At 44.8% G+C, this 16,870-nt stretch overlaps 1 protein-coding gene across 1 annotated transcript in view; it reads left to right on the forward strand.

The window, feature by feature from the left end:
* Window positions 1–16,870, forward strand: part of cadm1a (cell adhesion molecule 1a) — a 486,946-nt gene that overhangs the window by 362,135 nt on the left and 107,941 nt on the right. The window contains exon 2 of the mRNA XM_079248263.1: window positions 1,539–1,685. Within this exon, the coding sequence (XP_079104389.1) occupies window positions 1,539–1,685 (147 nt within the window). The remainder of the gene's footprint in view (window positions 1–1,538; window positions 1,686–16,870) is intronic.

Below are 16,870 nucleotides of genomic sequence, written 5' to 3' on the forward strand. Positions count from 1 at the left end.
TGATGTGTTTAGGTGCGGCTTGGAAAAACACTTTCAGCATGTAAAAAATGTCATTAAGTGGTTATAATGGCTGTAAAAAGTGCAGGGGATAGACGACAGAGATGTGGGAAGTGCTGGGGACATGTCCCCCTTGTACCCCGCGTCCGCTACGCCCATGCTACTGAACATATTGTTTAAATGTTGACAAGCTACTCAGGAGAATGGTTGTATTTCTCAGTGTGTATCATTGCAACTCTCTACTCATTATTTTTGTAGTATATGTTTTTCCTAGACTACACTCATTGCAAAAACATTTCAAAGATAGTTAACTGATTATGTAAACTTGGATATTTTGGCCTCAGCTTTTTATGTTTGTTCATCATTCTATGTAGCCAGGAGCATTTGGTGTTTATATGTGATGGTGCATCTCTCAACATAAAATTATTGCTTTGGTGACGGACATTGTCAGCAGCAACCACTTGCAGGCTGCCCGGCACTGGACATCATTTAAAATTTACCCGATGGCTTACCAACAGCCATAACAATATACGTTACCCCAAAACAAAGTTTCAGAGCTGCTACTGCATTTTTTCCATATCTAAGTAACATAGAGCAACAAAGAATCCATTTTGGGATGGGTCGCATGTTTTCGCATTTCTACATTCCTACTTTTTGAGACATTCTGTTGTGATCCCAATCTAACCAGTCCCTCTCAAAAAGGAGGGGCTTTACAATCTGTAGTCTATTGATGGTCAAAAGAATCATGACTTCCTGTGTGACTCAGTAATTGGAACAGAGCAGGGATAGCTCCATGTTTAAAGATATGCTGAACTGATTGCTGTTTAAAGCCAAGAAGAAAGAAGAAACTTGCTGGAGGTGCATCATTCTCTGTTCTTTCTGCAGCACCTTCTTCTTTGTTATGATTGGAGAAAACCATTGTCATTATGTTGATAACACATCGAGCACTATCAGGACTACAGCCTACTGCAGCTAGATTTAGGTTTAATCTTAAAGGTCGAGATGGTGCCTCTTTACAGAGTTTGTCCAAAAGTTTGCAGTATTTATTGCCCCATCTTTATGACTTTTAACCAAATTTTAATTACATTATTTTATAGTTTAGTAATTAGAGCATATTATATTTTAATTTATGGGAGATGAGCATTAAAGCATTAAAAAAGAACTTAGAAAAGATATTTTAACTTTTCAATCGACCTTTAAACAAAATCCAGCCTCCTCTTTTTTTAATGGCAGAATATTAATTAATCCACCAGGGGGCAAAAATGTCAAATTGTGAGCAAATCATTGAAAGAAAAACATGTTTGGTTATGTAAGAGGAAAAGATGACTCAGAAACTGAAAAATGCAACAATTTAGTTGCACAGAGCTAAGGTGACTGAAAATGTAGCTTTGTGTACATGTTAATATTGTCTGTGATTGGTCATACACCATGCATAGTTTTCATGAATTTCATTAAAGGCTTCTAACTTCACTCTCAGTTTCCGTGAAGTTTCTTGATAAAAGACCAATGTTAATGTAACTCTGCTTGTCTGTTTCATCCAGTGGTGAGTCAGAATCTGGTGACGGACAATGTGTCGGTGGTGGAAGGAGAGACAGCGATCATCAGCTGCCGGGTAAAGAACAACGATGACTCTGTTATCCAGCTGCTGAACCCCAACAGACAAACTATTTACTTCAGAGACATGAGACGTAAGTATCATACAGCTTTGTTCCTTTACAAAGTACTATTTTCTGACAAAAGAGATCCATGGTTTCAGTCTCTGAGTGCCATTCATAAAATTTGCAGTACAAAATTAACCAAACAGCTAATGTTTAAAGTGGGTTTTGATTTATTTTTAAAAAGCTATGATGTGCATATGGACGGATAAAGACACTTTATATTCACATAAAAGAAGAAATGCAACATGTTCAGTTGAAGAAGAATCCTGGAGACCTCAATCTCTTTAAATGTTGAAGAAGTCCAAGGCACACTGGCTTTGTTACTTTTCCAGTTAGTGACCACACACCATACAGCCACGCAGGCATGCTTAGGGCTTTCTTAGCGCTACTGCTAAACCACCTAATGATGTGGGGAAATAATAATACTGACATACCGGCTCAGATGCCGCCCAGTCAAACAAAGTCTGTGTCACACACTAAGGAACCAGGGTGCTGGGATGACAAATGGGGTACTAGAACACGAAGTAGACGACACTGGACACAAGAGGCAAATAAGATACTGCTGGAATGTTACTATGCAAGTAACCCTAGTGAGCGGACTATATGAAGAGGCTGTGGGACATATGGATACTTTGATACCCACAGTCTACAGTGACACCGAAACATCTAGTAGCACAATGTTCCAACATACGCAAACGGCAGCTGCTATCACAGTTGGAGTTTGAGGATATACAACAAAGGGAGCCTCCCCCTGCACCCATTGGCAAGAATTAGTGATGTACCACCGGAAAGCCTTCTAACTAAGGTGAATTCAGCAATAAGTAGAATCCCTACTGCGACCATCACTGAAACCAATAAGCTGATTTACAGTACAGCAACAGTGATCCTGGAGAAGCTTGGCCAACATTACATCAAGCACAAGAAGGAGGCACCATGGAAGCAGAGGTTAGAAACAACGATCAAGGCAACTTGAGGGGAAGTTAGTCAACTGTCAGAACTCCAGAAAGGCACAACCACGAAAAGGGTGTCAGGGAGGTACAGCCAGATGTCCATACCTGAGGCCCTGGAAACTGCCAAAGACTCCAAGCATTGGCTTTGCGACTGAAGAGATACATAGGAGAAGTTGAGGCCAGAAGAATAAACTGGCTGTTCTCAACTAACCCAGCCAAAGTGTACTGCAGGTGGCCGGGACTAAATGCTACTACACAAGGGACAACACAAGCTGAGCCACCAAGGCTGGAGATGGAACAATACTGGAAAGGAAAATGGGAGAAGGAGGCATCACATAACAGTGAAGCACAGTGGTTAAAGGACCTCCGAGCAGACCACAGCTCCCATCACAGTGGCAGATATCCAATATAGACTCATGGATGAAAAACTGGTCAGCGCCTGGACCTGATATGATCCATGCCTACTGGCTAAAGAGACTGACTTCACTCCATGAATGCCTGGCGGCACAATCGAACCAACTCCTGAGGGATGGGACTCACCCTGAATGGCTGACCAAGGAGGGACAGTCCTGATACTGAAAGACCCCCACAAGGGATCCAACTACTGGCCAATAACCTGCCTCTCCTGTCAGACATCATAGCAGCTAAGGTAAGTGGACACATGGATCAATACATGGTGGAGACACAGAAAGGCATTGGCAAAGGAACCAGAGAAGCCAAACACCAGCTGCTGGTTGACAGAATAGTCACCGGAGACTGCAAAACCAGACTGACAAACTTGTTCACAGCTTGGATTGACTACCGGAAAGCCAACGACTCAATGACACATACATGGATCCTGGAATGTCTGAAGCTGTACAAGATCAACGGCAGCATAAGGACTTTTGTTGCAAACTCAATGAGGCTGTGGGAGACCACCTTGGAGGGCAACTCCAAGCCAATTGCACAAGTCTCCATCAAATGTGGCATATATCAAGGAGATGCCCTGTCCCTGCTGCTGTTCTGTACAGGCCTGAACCCCCTCAGCCAACTAATCAACAAGACTGGCTATGGATACTGACTCAGGAATGGGGCCACCATCAGCCACCTCCTGTACATGGATGACATCAAGTTGTACACTAAGAGTGAGCGAGACATCCACTCACTGATCCACACCACCAGGATCTACAGCAGGGACTGTCATTTGGACTGGACAAATGTGGGCAGACAATAACAAAGAGTGGGCAGGTAATCCATATGAAGGGCATTGCACTCCTGGAGGGCAGAATAACAGATGTGGAGGAAAGCTACAAGTACCTGGGCATACCACAGGCAAATGGCAACCATGAAGAAGCCACAAGGAAAGCTGCCACAGCTAAATACCTGCAACGAGTGAGGCAAGTACTGAGAAATCAGCTCAATGGCAAGAACAAGATCTGGGCAATTAACAGCTGCCAGTAATCTGATACCCTGCTGGGATAATAAGCTGGCCAAAGGAGAAAGCTCAGACTATGGAGGTCAAAACACAGAAGCTACTCACCATGCATTGAGGGTTCCACCCAAAGTCCAGTGTCCAGCGACTATACACTAAATGCAAAGAAGGAAGCCGGGGACCAGTGAGCATCAAGGCCACTATCCAAGATGAAACATCCAAGCTCCACGAATACATCAGGAAGAGGGCATCAAGGGATGAAGCACTTAGTGAATGTCTCAGACAATGGAATCTGGAGGAACATGAGATGGAACAGCCATCATGGGAGGAAATCCCTTACATGGGATGTACCACTGTAAGATCACCGAAGTGGCCAGTATAAACAAGTCCTATCAATGGCTGGAGAGGGCTGGACCAAAGAACAGCACAGAGGCACTGATCATGGCAGCACAGGCCCTGAGGACCAGAGCAATCAAGGCCCAGATATACCATACCAGGCCGGATCCCAGGTGCAGACTATGCAAAGGAGCCCCGGAAACAATCCAGCACCTCACAGCAAGGTGCAAGATACTGGTAGGCAAAGATTACATGGAGCCCCAAAACCAAGTAGCTGGCATAGGGTAAAGGAGCATCTGTGCAGAATATGGACTGGAGACCACTAAGTCCCAGTGGGAAACTTCCCCCAAGGTGGTGGAGAATGAAAGGGCTAAGATCCTGTGGGAGTTCCAGATCCAGATAGATAAAATGGTGGTGGCCAACCAACCGGACATAGTGATGATAGATAAGCAGCAGAGGAAAGCCGTAGTGATCGATGTATCCATCCCCAATGATGGAAATATCAGGAAAAAGGAGCATGAGAAACTGGAGAAGTGCCAAGGCCTCTAGGAAGTACTGGAAAAGGCCTGGAGGGTGAAAGTAACAATAGTACCCATAGTGATTGGAGCACTGGGGGCTGTGTCCCCCACACTGGAGAAGTAGCGCCAGATACCTGGTGAAACATCATACATTTCCATTCAGAAAAGCGCAGTCCTAGGAACAGTTAAGATACTGCGTAGGACCTTCAAGCTCCCAGGACTCTGGTAGAGAACCCGAGCTTGAGAGGTGAACAGCCACCAGGGAGGAGTTATATACATATGTAGTCACATACACACAAAAGATTATTTTCATCTGCAGTACTTCATATGACAACTAACATGGTTTTAAGACATACACCAACAACAGCCTGATACCAGCAAACAGCGTATATAATGGATGTATACTAACCCATAAAAGCGTACATTCATTTTGGTCACTGTTAATGACAATTTTGAGTCAGTTTCACCTCAAAAGGGTGCTATTGGTGGATGAAATAAAGGTGATTAAGGTGACTGATCACTTATTCATGTGCAGCACCTTGAATTACCAGGTTGAATAAACATACTGTTTGGAAGCTTTTGATTTCAATCATACCCATGCATATCCATGCTTAAATTGGCTTGCATTAAAACTAATGTTTTAATATGTGGGTAGAAATTCTCCCTATTACACGCGCTCAATATGTCATTTGGTTTGTAATCCTGCTTTTTACATTATGAAATGGAATGGAATGGAATGAATGAAATGAAAAATACTTTATTCATCCCCAAAGGGAAATTCAATATTGTAGTATATAATAATAATTCATTTGTGGAGGTCTTGTTCCAGAGGCTGATGGCTGCTGGCAGGAATGATCTTCTGTATCTCAGTCTTGTATCGGACCTGAAGAAGCCTCTCGCTGAACACACTTTGTTGATTCATCACTGTGTTGTGGAGAGGGTGTGAAGAATCCTCCATCATCTTCATCAGCTTGTGCAGCATTCTTCTTTGGACAATCAGCTCCAGCGGCTCCAGAGTTACTCCAAGCACAGAAGCAGCTTTCTGGATCAGTTTGTTGATTCTCTTCAAGTCTCTGGTTCTGATGCTACTACCCCAGCAGATGCTGCAAAGCTGACTGCATTCTCCACACCAGACCTATAGAAGATATGCAACATCTTGGTGCAGACGTTAAACCATCTCAGCTTCCTTAAGAAGTACAGTCTACTCAGACCTTTCTTGTAGATGTATTCAGTGTTGCATTTCCAGTCCAGTTTGTTGTCCAGCTGAACTCCAAGATACTTGTATTCCTCCACCTCCTCCACCTCCTCTCCCAGGATGGAAACAGTGCTTTGTTTATTCTTGTTCCTCCTGAAGTCAACAATCATCTCTTTTGTTTTGCTGCTATTTAATATGAGATGATTGTCACCGCACCATTTAACAAACTGACTGACCAGTTCTCTGTACTCTGCTTCTTGTCCATCCCTGATACACCCCACAACTGCAGAGTCATCAGAGTATTTCTGCAGATGACAGGACTCAGAGTTGTACTGGAAGTCTGGGGTGTACAGAGTGAAGAGGAATGGCCAGAGTACAGTTCCTTGTGGTACACCAGTGCTGCTGACCTCAATCTCAGACACACAACCTTTCAGTCTCACAAACTGGGGTCTGTTTGTGAGGTAGTCATAGATCCAGGTGGTTGTGGAGGTATCCACCTGGAATTTATGGAGCTTCTCACATAACAAAGCAGGCTGAATGGTATTAAAAGCGCTTGAGAAATCAAAGAACATGACCCTCAGAGTGCTGCCTGAATGGTCCAGATGAGCGTGTGCTCTCTGGAGCAGGTATATGATGGCATCTTCAACCCCAAGTCCATTACAATATGCAAACTGGAATGGGTCCTGAAAGGTGTTTACTTGCTTGTTGAGGTGAGCCAGTAAGAGTCTCTCCAGGACTTTCATGATGTGAGGTGTCAGGGCAACTGGTCTGTAGTCACTTGGTTCAGCTGGTTGTGTTTTTTTAGGCACTGGAACAAGGCAGGAGGTTTTCCACAGCACTGGGACTCTATTTTGTCTCAGACTGGTGTTGAAAAGGTGCTGGAGAATCGGACATAGTTGTTCTGAGCAGGTCTTGAGAACTCTGGGACTGACACCATCTGGACCTGCAGCCTTGTTCTGGTTCAGTTTCTCAGGTTGCTTCTTAACCTGATTGCAGGAGACAAACAAGGTGGAGGTCTCAGGATGTCCTGATGTGGAGGGAGATGAAGCTGTGTTCTGGTCCATGACTGAGCTGCAGGATGACAGATTGGAGGTGTGACAGGAAAGCAGTGGGCTTATGGAGGGTGTGTGGTCTGTTGGGCTGGAGGTAGGGGGTAAACTGAACCTGTTGAAGAATATGTTCAGCTCATTAGCTCTGTCCAGACCTCCATCAGGCTGGTCCCCCTTTAACTTGAAGCCGGTGATCTTCTTCATTCCAGACCACACATCCCTCACGTTATTCTGCTGGAGCTGACTTTCTAACTTCTTCCTGTAGTCCTCCTTGCACTTCTTAGTTTGTGTTTTAAGTTGTTTTTGTGTTGCCCTCAATAACTCCCTGTCTCCATCCCTGAAGGCTTTCTTTTTGATGTTCAGCAGCTTTTTCAGGTCACTGGTGATCCAGGGTTTGTTATTGGGGAAGCACCTCACTGTTCTTGTTGGGACGATGCTGTCCACACAGAAGTTTATGTAATCTGTCACACACTCAGTCATGGCGTTGATGTCGTCTCCATGAGGTTCACAGAGGACGTTCCAGTCTGTAGCCTCAAAGCCTCCTCTAAGAGCATCTTCAGCTTCAGCAGACCAGATTTTGATAGTCTTTGTGATGACTGGTTGCTGCTGAACGATGGGCTTGTAGGTGGAGGTGAGAAGAACCAGATTATGGTCAGATCTTCCTAAAGGAGGCAGGGCAGAACAACTGTATCCATTATTAATATTTACATAAAATATGTCCAAGATCTTCTTTTCTCTTGTGGAGCAGCTGACAAACTGCTGGAATGTTGGTAAAGTTGCAGAGAGGGAGACGTTGTTGAAGTCTCCGGAGATCACCATGAATGAGTTTGGATGCTGTGTTTGTAGCCGAGCAACGACGGAGCTGATGACGTCACAGGCTGTGTCTGGTGCGGTACCAGGTATTATATAAACCGCTACCAGAATAACACAGGTAAACTCTCTGGGTAAATAATATGGACGGAAGCTCACAGCTAACAGTTCCATGTCCCTTGTGCATATCTTCTCCTTGACAGTAACATGTCCAGGATGACACCAACACTGGTTAACCAGCACTGCAATTCCACCACCCTTTAGCTTTCTGCTGTGTTGTCTACTGCGGTCTGCATGGACCGTTTTAAAGCCCGGTACAGACACATTACAGTCAGGGATGTGTTCATGCAGCCATGTCTCGGTGAAGCACATAATACTGCACTCTCTGTATTCTTTCTGAGGCCTTGTTAGCATCTCAAGCTCGTCCATTTTGTTAGCTAGCGATCTCACATTACCCATGACGACGGTCGGGAGAAATGGTTTAAACCTCCATTGCCGCCTTCTTCTTCTGACTCCCACTCTGCATCCTCTTCTCTTTCTTTTCAACTCCATTGGGAATTGATGTGTTGTTTCGCTGATAATCCTGATTTGGGAGAGGTTAATCAGTTGATCCCGATTGTAAACAAGTCTTTCGTTGCCATGGAGACTCATCATAACAAGCCTTGAAAGAGCAAAAAATTATTCAGAAAAATCTTCCTTGAAACCGACCCTCCAAACCGGCATGAAATCCTCAGAAAAAAAATCCCTAATTTGAGGTAATATCTATGTGAGAAGACTTTGTACTTTAAAAAAATCAAGACAGCAAGTCAGAGCTACTTCAATTTGCTGCCAACAGACGGCGCAATCTAGAATGGAATGAAGTGAATGAATAATTATGGGTTGTTTTACAGTGCTCCCTTTACTCAGTAAATAAACAAACAAACCAAAGAAAAACATTGTGACCAGTGGAAAACATGGTGAAACCAAAAAAGAATTTATCCTCATATGATACAAAATACGTTGTTTGAGGATTTTAAAAGAATTATCAGAACTGTCAGAAGGAGTGATCAAGGCAGGAGAAACTCGCATGGATAAAAATCGCTCACAGCTTTGTTGTTTACAGCAGAAATCATTGTTTTTTTTTCTTTTTACTGCTGTGTCTGGAAGGTCAGACACTGCTCCAGTTCTGCACGTTAGCATGATTTCTTCTGTTCAGACATGTGATGCATGTAGGCACATATGGTAGGAATGAATAATCCAAGCACGTCTGATTGGAGTTGTAACATGACTGAAGTAGTTTTGGGAATGGCTGGCATCTTTGTTATAAGACAACTGCTGTCATTCAGAGTCTGACCCTCCAACTTAAGCTAATTTAGAGCCCATCAGCTCCAAGGTCCATGTGTTGTTGGGTTCTGTTTGCCTGCTTTAAATAAAGTCCACTGCAGATGATCCCTCCATGACAGCACTGGACTTCGCCTGCCAGCCCTTAAGAACAGGACTTCAAGCCAACTTGCTGATTTGTGGAAAACTTCATGGTTACACATTACCAATAATATTTATTTCATCACAGAAGTTGTTGCAACAAATTAAAGGTTGCCATGGCAGCATCTAGCGGGTCTTTATGTTTATCAGCACAGAAAGGTTAGTATGTGTGAAAGTGACAGGTCAGGGGTGCAGTGTTGACTGAACCAGGTTTCACTGTTTTAACTGGTTTTTAACGAGTCTGATGAGAAGTAATATGTCTGTCATTAGAATTTCACAAAAGTCATTTTAAGAGCTGAAAACAACTCAGTGATTTCAGAGCTGATTATCCCCAGCAAAATATCAGGACATGAAACATTTCTAGTTTCTCTCATTGTAGAGGTATTACATCAACAAAGCTTTCAAAATGACAAGCAAAAGCCAAGTTCACAGCTGGTTTTGACATTCTGCTGTTTACCTTCAGATTCACTCGGCTCTGAAGGAAAAGTGTAATATTCTTTCACCATGCTTGTCCTCAAAGAGAAGACGTTATGCTGCAGCCTTTAAATGACCTTGTGCTGCAGTCTCATCTCAGTGTAAATCACAGGTGTCAAACTCCAGTCCTCAAGGGCCGGTTTCCTGCAGGTGGTTTTTGTTGTCTCCATCCTCCAACAGACCTGACAGACACTCATAAATAGCTTGACGAGAAGCTGCTGGATGCATTTGATTTGAATCAGCTGTGTTGGTGGAGAGAAACAACAAAAACCTGCAGGATACCGGCCATCCAGGACTGGAGTTTGACACCCCTGCTAAATGATGATATATTTCTAATCATGCTGAGGAGCATTTTGATGTCTAAAATGACATGCAAATCTGCTCAACGATGCTTTTTGGCAAAGTATGAGGATTCATTTTGCATGAAAAGGCTTTATCAGCTGACCAAGCCTTTGCTTATCAAAACTATTTTTTAAAAAAGAACAACTTGGTTGATTTTAAACCAAACAGCCAAACAAAGCCCGTTCTTAATTTAAATTGTCTTTCATTCCTTGTATTTTTAGGGAGCTGAATTAAGTGTAGCCCACAAGTTTCCAGCTGGATTAGTAGAAAATGAGGCTTATGTGACCTAACAAGCGTGTTTAGTTTTCAGCATGTCTGCTTTAATGAAAGCAGCTCATATCCCTAAACATTTAATGACCTGCTGTGTGTTTATTCTTGTTCTGTCCAATTATCTTGTCTCTGCTCCAATTAGCTGGGTTTAGATGAACATATTCTCTTCCTTAGCTTCTTTAATTACTGTATGTTTTTGAGGAGCCCTGTGCAGTATTTACCTCATCATAACATACTGGAGACCACAGGAAAGAAGTCCCAGTGAATTTAGGTTTCGAGCTTGAACTATGTAAATCCTGAATGTATATGTGTCTGTTTATGTCGGTTCAGTTATTTTACTACATTGTTAATATTTCTTGAAAATTTGTATAATTCATAACAAAAGTTTTGAATAGTGGAGGTTCCTGCAGAAGATTTCTGCAAAATGTGTGAATTTCACACCTGCAGCTACAGCTTAGTTTGTCTGCTTATTTCTGAGCAACTCACAGCAGTTTTGAGACTTTTGCAGGATTTAAAAGAATAGTCCCCTTAAAAAAAAAACAAAAAACAAACAAAACAATACAATGGACCACACAGGAAATGCAGGATGTCAACAGTGTGTCCTTCTCATAGCCATCAACCCCGACAGAGCTGTATGAGCTTAAATCGTTTCTAGAAACTCGGCAATCAATGCAGGCACAACAGGGCTTGTTGTCTTAGCCAGTTAATCAGAGGAACAGATCATATGCCTTGGATGACAAACATGAACATTACCCAAGTCTAATTTACCTGAAATCCCCGCTGACATGAACTTATGTTGGCTCGTCTTCATTGCCTTGTTCCTGCTCCTCTCTCTACGGTGGCCCTGAAGTGTCACAGCAAAACAAAAGCCACAGCACAACACATGAAGCCACAGCACAACACATGAAGCCACAGCACAACACATGAAGCCACAACACAACACATGAAGCCACAACACAACACATGAAGCCACAGCACAACACATGAAGCCACAGCACAACACATGAAGCCACAGCACAACACATGAAGCCACAACACAACACATGAAGCCACAGCACAACACATGAAGCCACAACACAACACATGAAGCCACAGCACAACACATGAAGCCACAGCACAACACATGAAGCCACAACACAACACATGAAGCCACAGCACAACACATGAAGCCACAACACAACACATGAAGCCACAGCACAACACATGAAGCCACAACACAACACATGAAGCCACAGCACAACACATGAAGCCACAGCACAACACATGAAGCCACAACACAACACATGAAGCCACAACACAACACATGAAGCCACAGCACAACACATGAAGCCACAACACAACACATGAAGCCACAGCACAACACATGAAGCCACAACACAACACATGAAGCCACAACACAACACATGAAGCCACAGCACAACACATGAAGCCACAGCACAACACATGAAGCCACAGCACAACACATGAAGCCACAACACAACACATGAAGCCACAGCACAACACATGAAGCCACAACACAACACATGAAGCCACAGCACAACACATGAAGCCACAGCACAACACATGAAGCCACAACACAACACATGAAGCCACAGCACAACACATGAAGCCACAGCACAACACATGAAGCCACAGCACAACACATGAAGCCACAGCACAACACATGAAGCCACAGCACAACACATGAAGCCACAACACAACACATGAAGCCACAGCACAACACATGAAGCCACAGCACAACACATGAAGCCACAGCACAACACATGAAGCCACAGCACAACACATGAAGCCACAACACAACGCCCCAGCATGCTTGGACTGGCAAGACCGGCCCCACGTTGCACCAGTCGCCCAGGGCAGACAAAGCGCGTGCCCCAGGGCCCCAAGACCCCTAAGCAACCCCTATCCCTTGGGGGCCTGATATGCTAACAAGAATCCCTCCTGATGTAGAGGTAGAAGTCTATTTCTATGGAAGAATTTTCCAGCTGAAGGCATGTGAGGACATGAGATGAATAAAACTACAGCTCGATATCGCTGCAGTTTTAAATAATAAGGTTTTGCTTATTAAAATACTTTTGTTCTGTACTTTGTGCACTGATTAGCCATGAGAATGAGACCCTCAAGCCGTGAAAGACTTTTCACAAAGAAACAATGTCCCAGGGTGTCCTCCAGCTGGAATGTCAGACAGAAAGTCCTTCAGCGTTGAGAGTGGGGTACTCAGCTCTGTCCAACGAGTTCTGCAATCCAGCTGGTTTTCCATGTGTCTCTGCTCCAACACGGTTCACTCAAATTAGTCATGTGGTTGATCAGCAGATTTCCTTTAAATGCAGTGATATACAGCAAGTTTTCAGTTTATTCTGACTGATTTTACAAGTTCATGCAGAAATGTGTCGCGTCTCTCACAGACAAGTTTATTTATATGCATTAACACAAAGGCATCACTGTCAGAGCGCTCATAAACCTGTGAGGTGCCTCTTTCACACTCCCCTTCCCCCTTTATGCACTGCCTTTCAAACACACCTTCCACACACCAAACAAGGGCACACTTGATGGGAATGCTGAACTGAACTTGCTGTTTATTTGCTGTTTTGCCAAGCCACAGTGAGCCAGACTCCAGCAATAACGGCTGTCAAGGGCAACGTGTTCTTCTCTGACTGCGGCCCTTGATCTCCGATGATCCTTTTCAGGCATCTTTCCTGCAGCTGTCCTGATTCATTACGACATAACCTCCACCAGCCTTCTTCCAAATAACATTTTCACATCTGCTATCTCAGACTGCATCCACAGTGGTGGATTATGTCTGTGTGGGTAGAAAACTGGGGGGCGTTCTTTGTAACTGGTTTAGATGCTAGTTCAGATAATCCTGACCATTGGTTACCCTTGTTTTCCTCTTCATGTCAGCTATTTTATGCTTTCTGCAAGCTGTTTGTTTTCACTTGAATCAATTTGAGATCTTATTTGTTGCCATGAATTTCTCGACAGCATTCCTACAGATCCTGAAAGACACTCTGTGTTTTATGTGTTTTAAGGATGATTACGCCAATTTAGTATGGCAGTTCCATGCTGCTGGGAAATTACGAGGAGACAAGAGAGCATACAGAAAAACAGAAACAACAATATCCAGAGTTTCTCTAAGTTTTTAATGTGTCAACACTGCAGGATGTCTAACATAGAGCTGAATGATCTTACTGGCTAGCAGCTGTTTGACGTCCAACAGAAGGATGGAAGAATATTAAAGTCCAAACTACAACATAGCTCAGCAATATCTTAAAAGCAGTTTTCCATTGTTTATTTTATGTCGTTAAGGCCTAATAAGGTAACAGCTGACACAGGGTGATCGTCTGTGATGACCTGTAGAGATTGTGTTTGCCAAAGTAGCAAATTCCGCTGTTTTTAGTTGATGTTATTTAGGAGATATTGGTCAATATGAGACAATGTCACATTTGATTTGCTGCATTCTTACAGTGGTTGGCAAATTTTATGGCATGATTCAAGTATTATTATTATTATTACCCTGAAGTGACTTCGCTACATACAACTTTTCATTCTAGTTGACTTTTCTCTGAATTAAAAAATGTCTCCAGATCATTGATTTATTTAAATCAGAGTAGATTAATTAATTCACTTCTCTGACAAAGCAAACATGACACTTGAATGACCAAAGCATGTACAGATGGTGATGTTCACATGCATCACATGAATATGTTGCTGTGCAACAGATGATGAATTCCCCCATGCAACTGATCACATGTTGCCATGCAACTGATGGCAACATTTATTTTACCATGCAAGGAATCATGAGGTTCCCATGCAGCAGATCAGGATGTTCCCATGCAGCAGATCAGGATGTTCCCATGCAGCGGATCAGAATGTTCCCATGCAGCATATCAGGATGTTCCCATGCAGCAGATCAGAATGTTCCCATGCAGCATATCAGGATGTTCCCATGCAGCAGATCAGGATGTTCCCATGCAGCGGATCAGGATGTCCCCATGCAGCAGATCAGGATGTTCCCATGCAGCGGATCAGGATGTTCCCATGCAGCGGATCAGGATGTTCCCATGCAGCGGATCAGGATGTTCCCATGCAGCGGATCAGCATGTTCCCATGCAGCGGATCAGGATGTTCCCATGCAGCAGATCAGGATGTTCCCATGCAGCAGATCAGGATGTTCCCATGCAGCGGATCAGGATGTTCCCATGCAGCAGATCAGGATGTTCCCATGCAGCGGATCAGGATGTTCCCATGCAGCGGATCAGGATGTTCCCATGCAGCGGATCAGGATGTTCCCATGCAGCGGATCAGCATGTTCCCATGCAGCGGATCAGGATGTTCCCATGCAGCGGATCAGGATGTTCCCATGCAGCAGATCAGGATGTTCCCATGCAGCAGAGCAGGATGTTCCCATGCAGCGGATCAGGATGTTCCCATGCAGCGGATCAGGATGTTCCCATGCAGCGGATCAGCATGTTCCCATGCAGCGGATCAGGATGTTCCCATGCAGCGGATCAGGATGTTCCCATGCAGCGGATCAGCATGTTCCCATGCAGCGGATCAGGATGTTCCCATGCAGCGGATCAGGATGTTCCCATGCAGCAGATCAGGATGTTCCCATGCAGCGGATCAGGATGTTCCCATGCAGCAGATCAGGATGTTCCCATGCAGCAGATCAGGATGTTCCCATGCAGCGGATCAGGATGTTCCCATGCAGCAGATCAGGATGTTCCCATGCAGCGGATCAGGATGTTCCCATGCAGCAGATCAGGATGTTCCCATGCAGCAGATCAGGATGTTCCCATGCAGCGGATCAGGATGTTCCCATGCAGCGGATCAGGATGTTCCCATGCAGCGGATCAGGATGTTCCCATGCAGCAGATCAGGATGTTCCCATGCAGCATATCAGGATGTTCCCATGCAGCAGATCAGGATGTTCCCATGCAGCATATCAGGATGTTCCCATGCAGCAGATCAGGATGTTCCCATGCAGCAGATCAGGATGTTCCCATGCAGCAGATCAGGATGTTCCCATGCAGCAGATCAGGATGTTCCCATGCAGCGGATCAGGATGTTCCCATGCAGCGGATCAGGATGTTCCCATGCAGCAGATCAGGATGTTTCCATGCAGCAGATCAGAATGTTCCCATGCAGCAGATCAGGATGTTCCCATGCAGCAGATCAGCATGTTCCCATGCAGCGGATCAGGATGTTCCCATGCAGCAGATCAGGATGTTCCCATGCAGCGGATCAGGATGTTCCCATGCAGCAGATCAGGATGTTCCCATGCAGCAGATCAGGATGTTCCCATGCAGCGGATCAGGATGTTCCCATGCAGCAGATCAGGATGTTCCCATGCAGCGGATCAGGATGTTCCCATGCAGCAGATCAGGATGTTCCCATGCAGCAGATCAGGATGTTCCCATGCAGCAGATCAGGATGTTCCCATGCAGCAGATCAGGATGTTCCCATGCAGCAGATCAGGATGTTCCCATGCAGCAGATCAGAATGTTCCCATGCAGCAGATCAGGATGTTCCCATGCAGCAGATCAGGATGTTCCCATGCAGCATATCAGGATGTTCCCATGCAGCAGATCAGGATGTTCCCATGCAGCGGATCAGGATGTTCCCATGCAGCGGATCAGGATGTTCCCATGCAGCATATCCGGATGTTCCCATGCAGCAGATCAGGATGTTCCCATGCAGCGGATCAGGATGTTCCCATGCAGCAGATCAGGATGTTCCCATGCAGCAGATCAGGATGTTCCCATGCAGCGGATCAGGATGTTCCCATGCAGCGGATCAGGATGTTCCCATGCAGCAGATCAGGATGTTCCCATGCAGCAGATCAGGATGTTCCCATGCAGCAGATCAGGATGTTCCCATGCAGCAGATCAGGATGTTCCCATGCAGCAGATCAGGATGTTCCCATGCAGCAGATCAGAATGTTCCCATGCAGCAGATCAGGATGTTCCCATGCAGCAGATCAGGATGTTCCCATGCAGCATATCAGGATGTTCCCATGCAGCAGATCAGGATGTTCCCATGCAGCGGATCAGGATGTTCCCATGCAGCGGATCAGGATGTTCCCATGCAGCATATCCGGATGTTCCCATGCAGCAGATCAGGATGTTCCCATGCAGCGGATCAGGATGTTCCCATGCAGCAGATCAGGATGTTCCCATGCAGCAGATCAGGATGTTCCCATGCAGCAGATCAGCATGTTCCCATGCAGCAGATCAGGATGTTCCCATGCAGCAGATCAGGATGTTCCCATGCAGCAGATCAGGATGTTCCCATGCAGCAGATCAGCATGTTCCCATGCAGCAGATCAGGATGTTCCCATGCAGCAGATCAGGATGTTCCCATGCAGCAGATCAGGATGTTCCCATGCAGCGGATCAGG

This window comes from Telmatherina bonti, assembly GCF_933228915.1.
Source record: "Telmatherina bonti genome assembly, chromosome: 10".
Classification (NCBI taxonomy): domain Eukaryota; kingdom Metazoa; phylum Chordata; class Actinopteri; order Atheriniformes; family Telmatherinidae; genus Telmatherina; species Telmatherina bonti.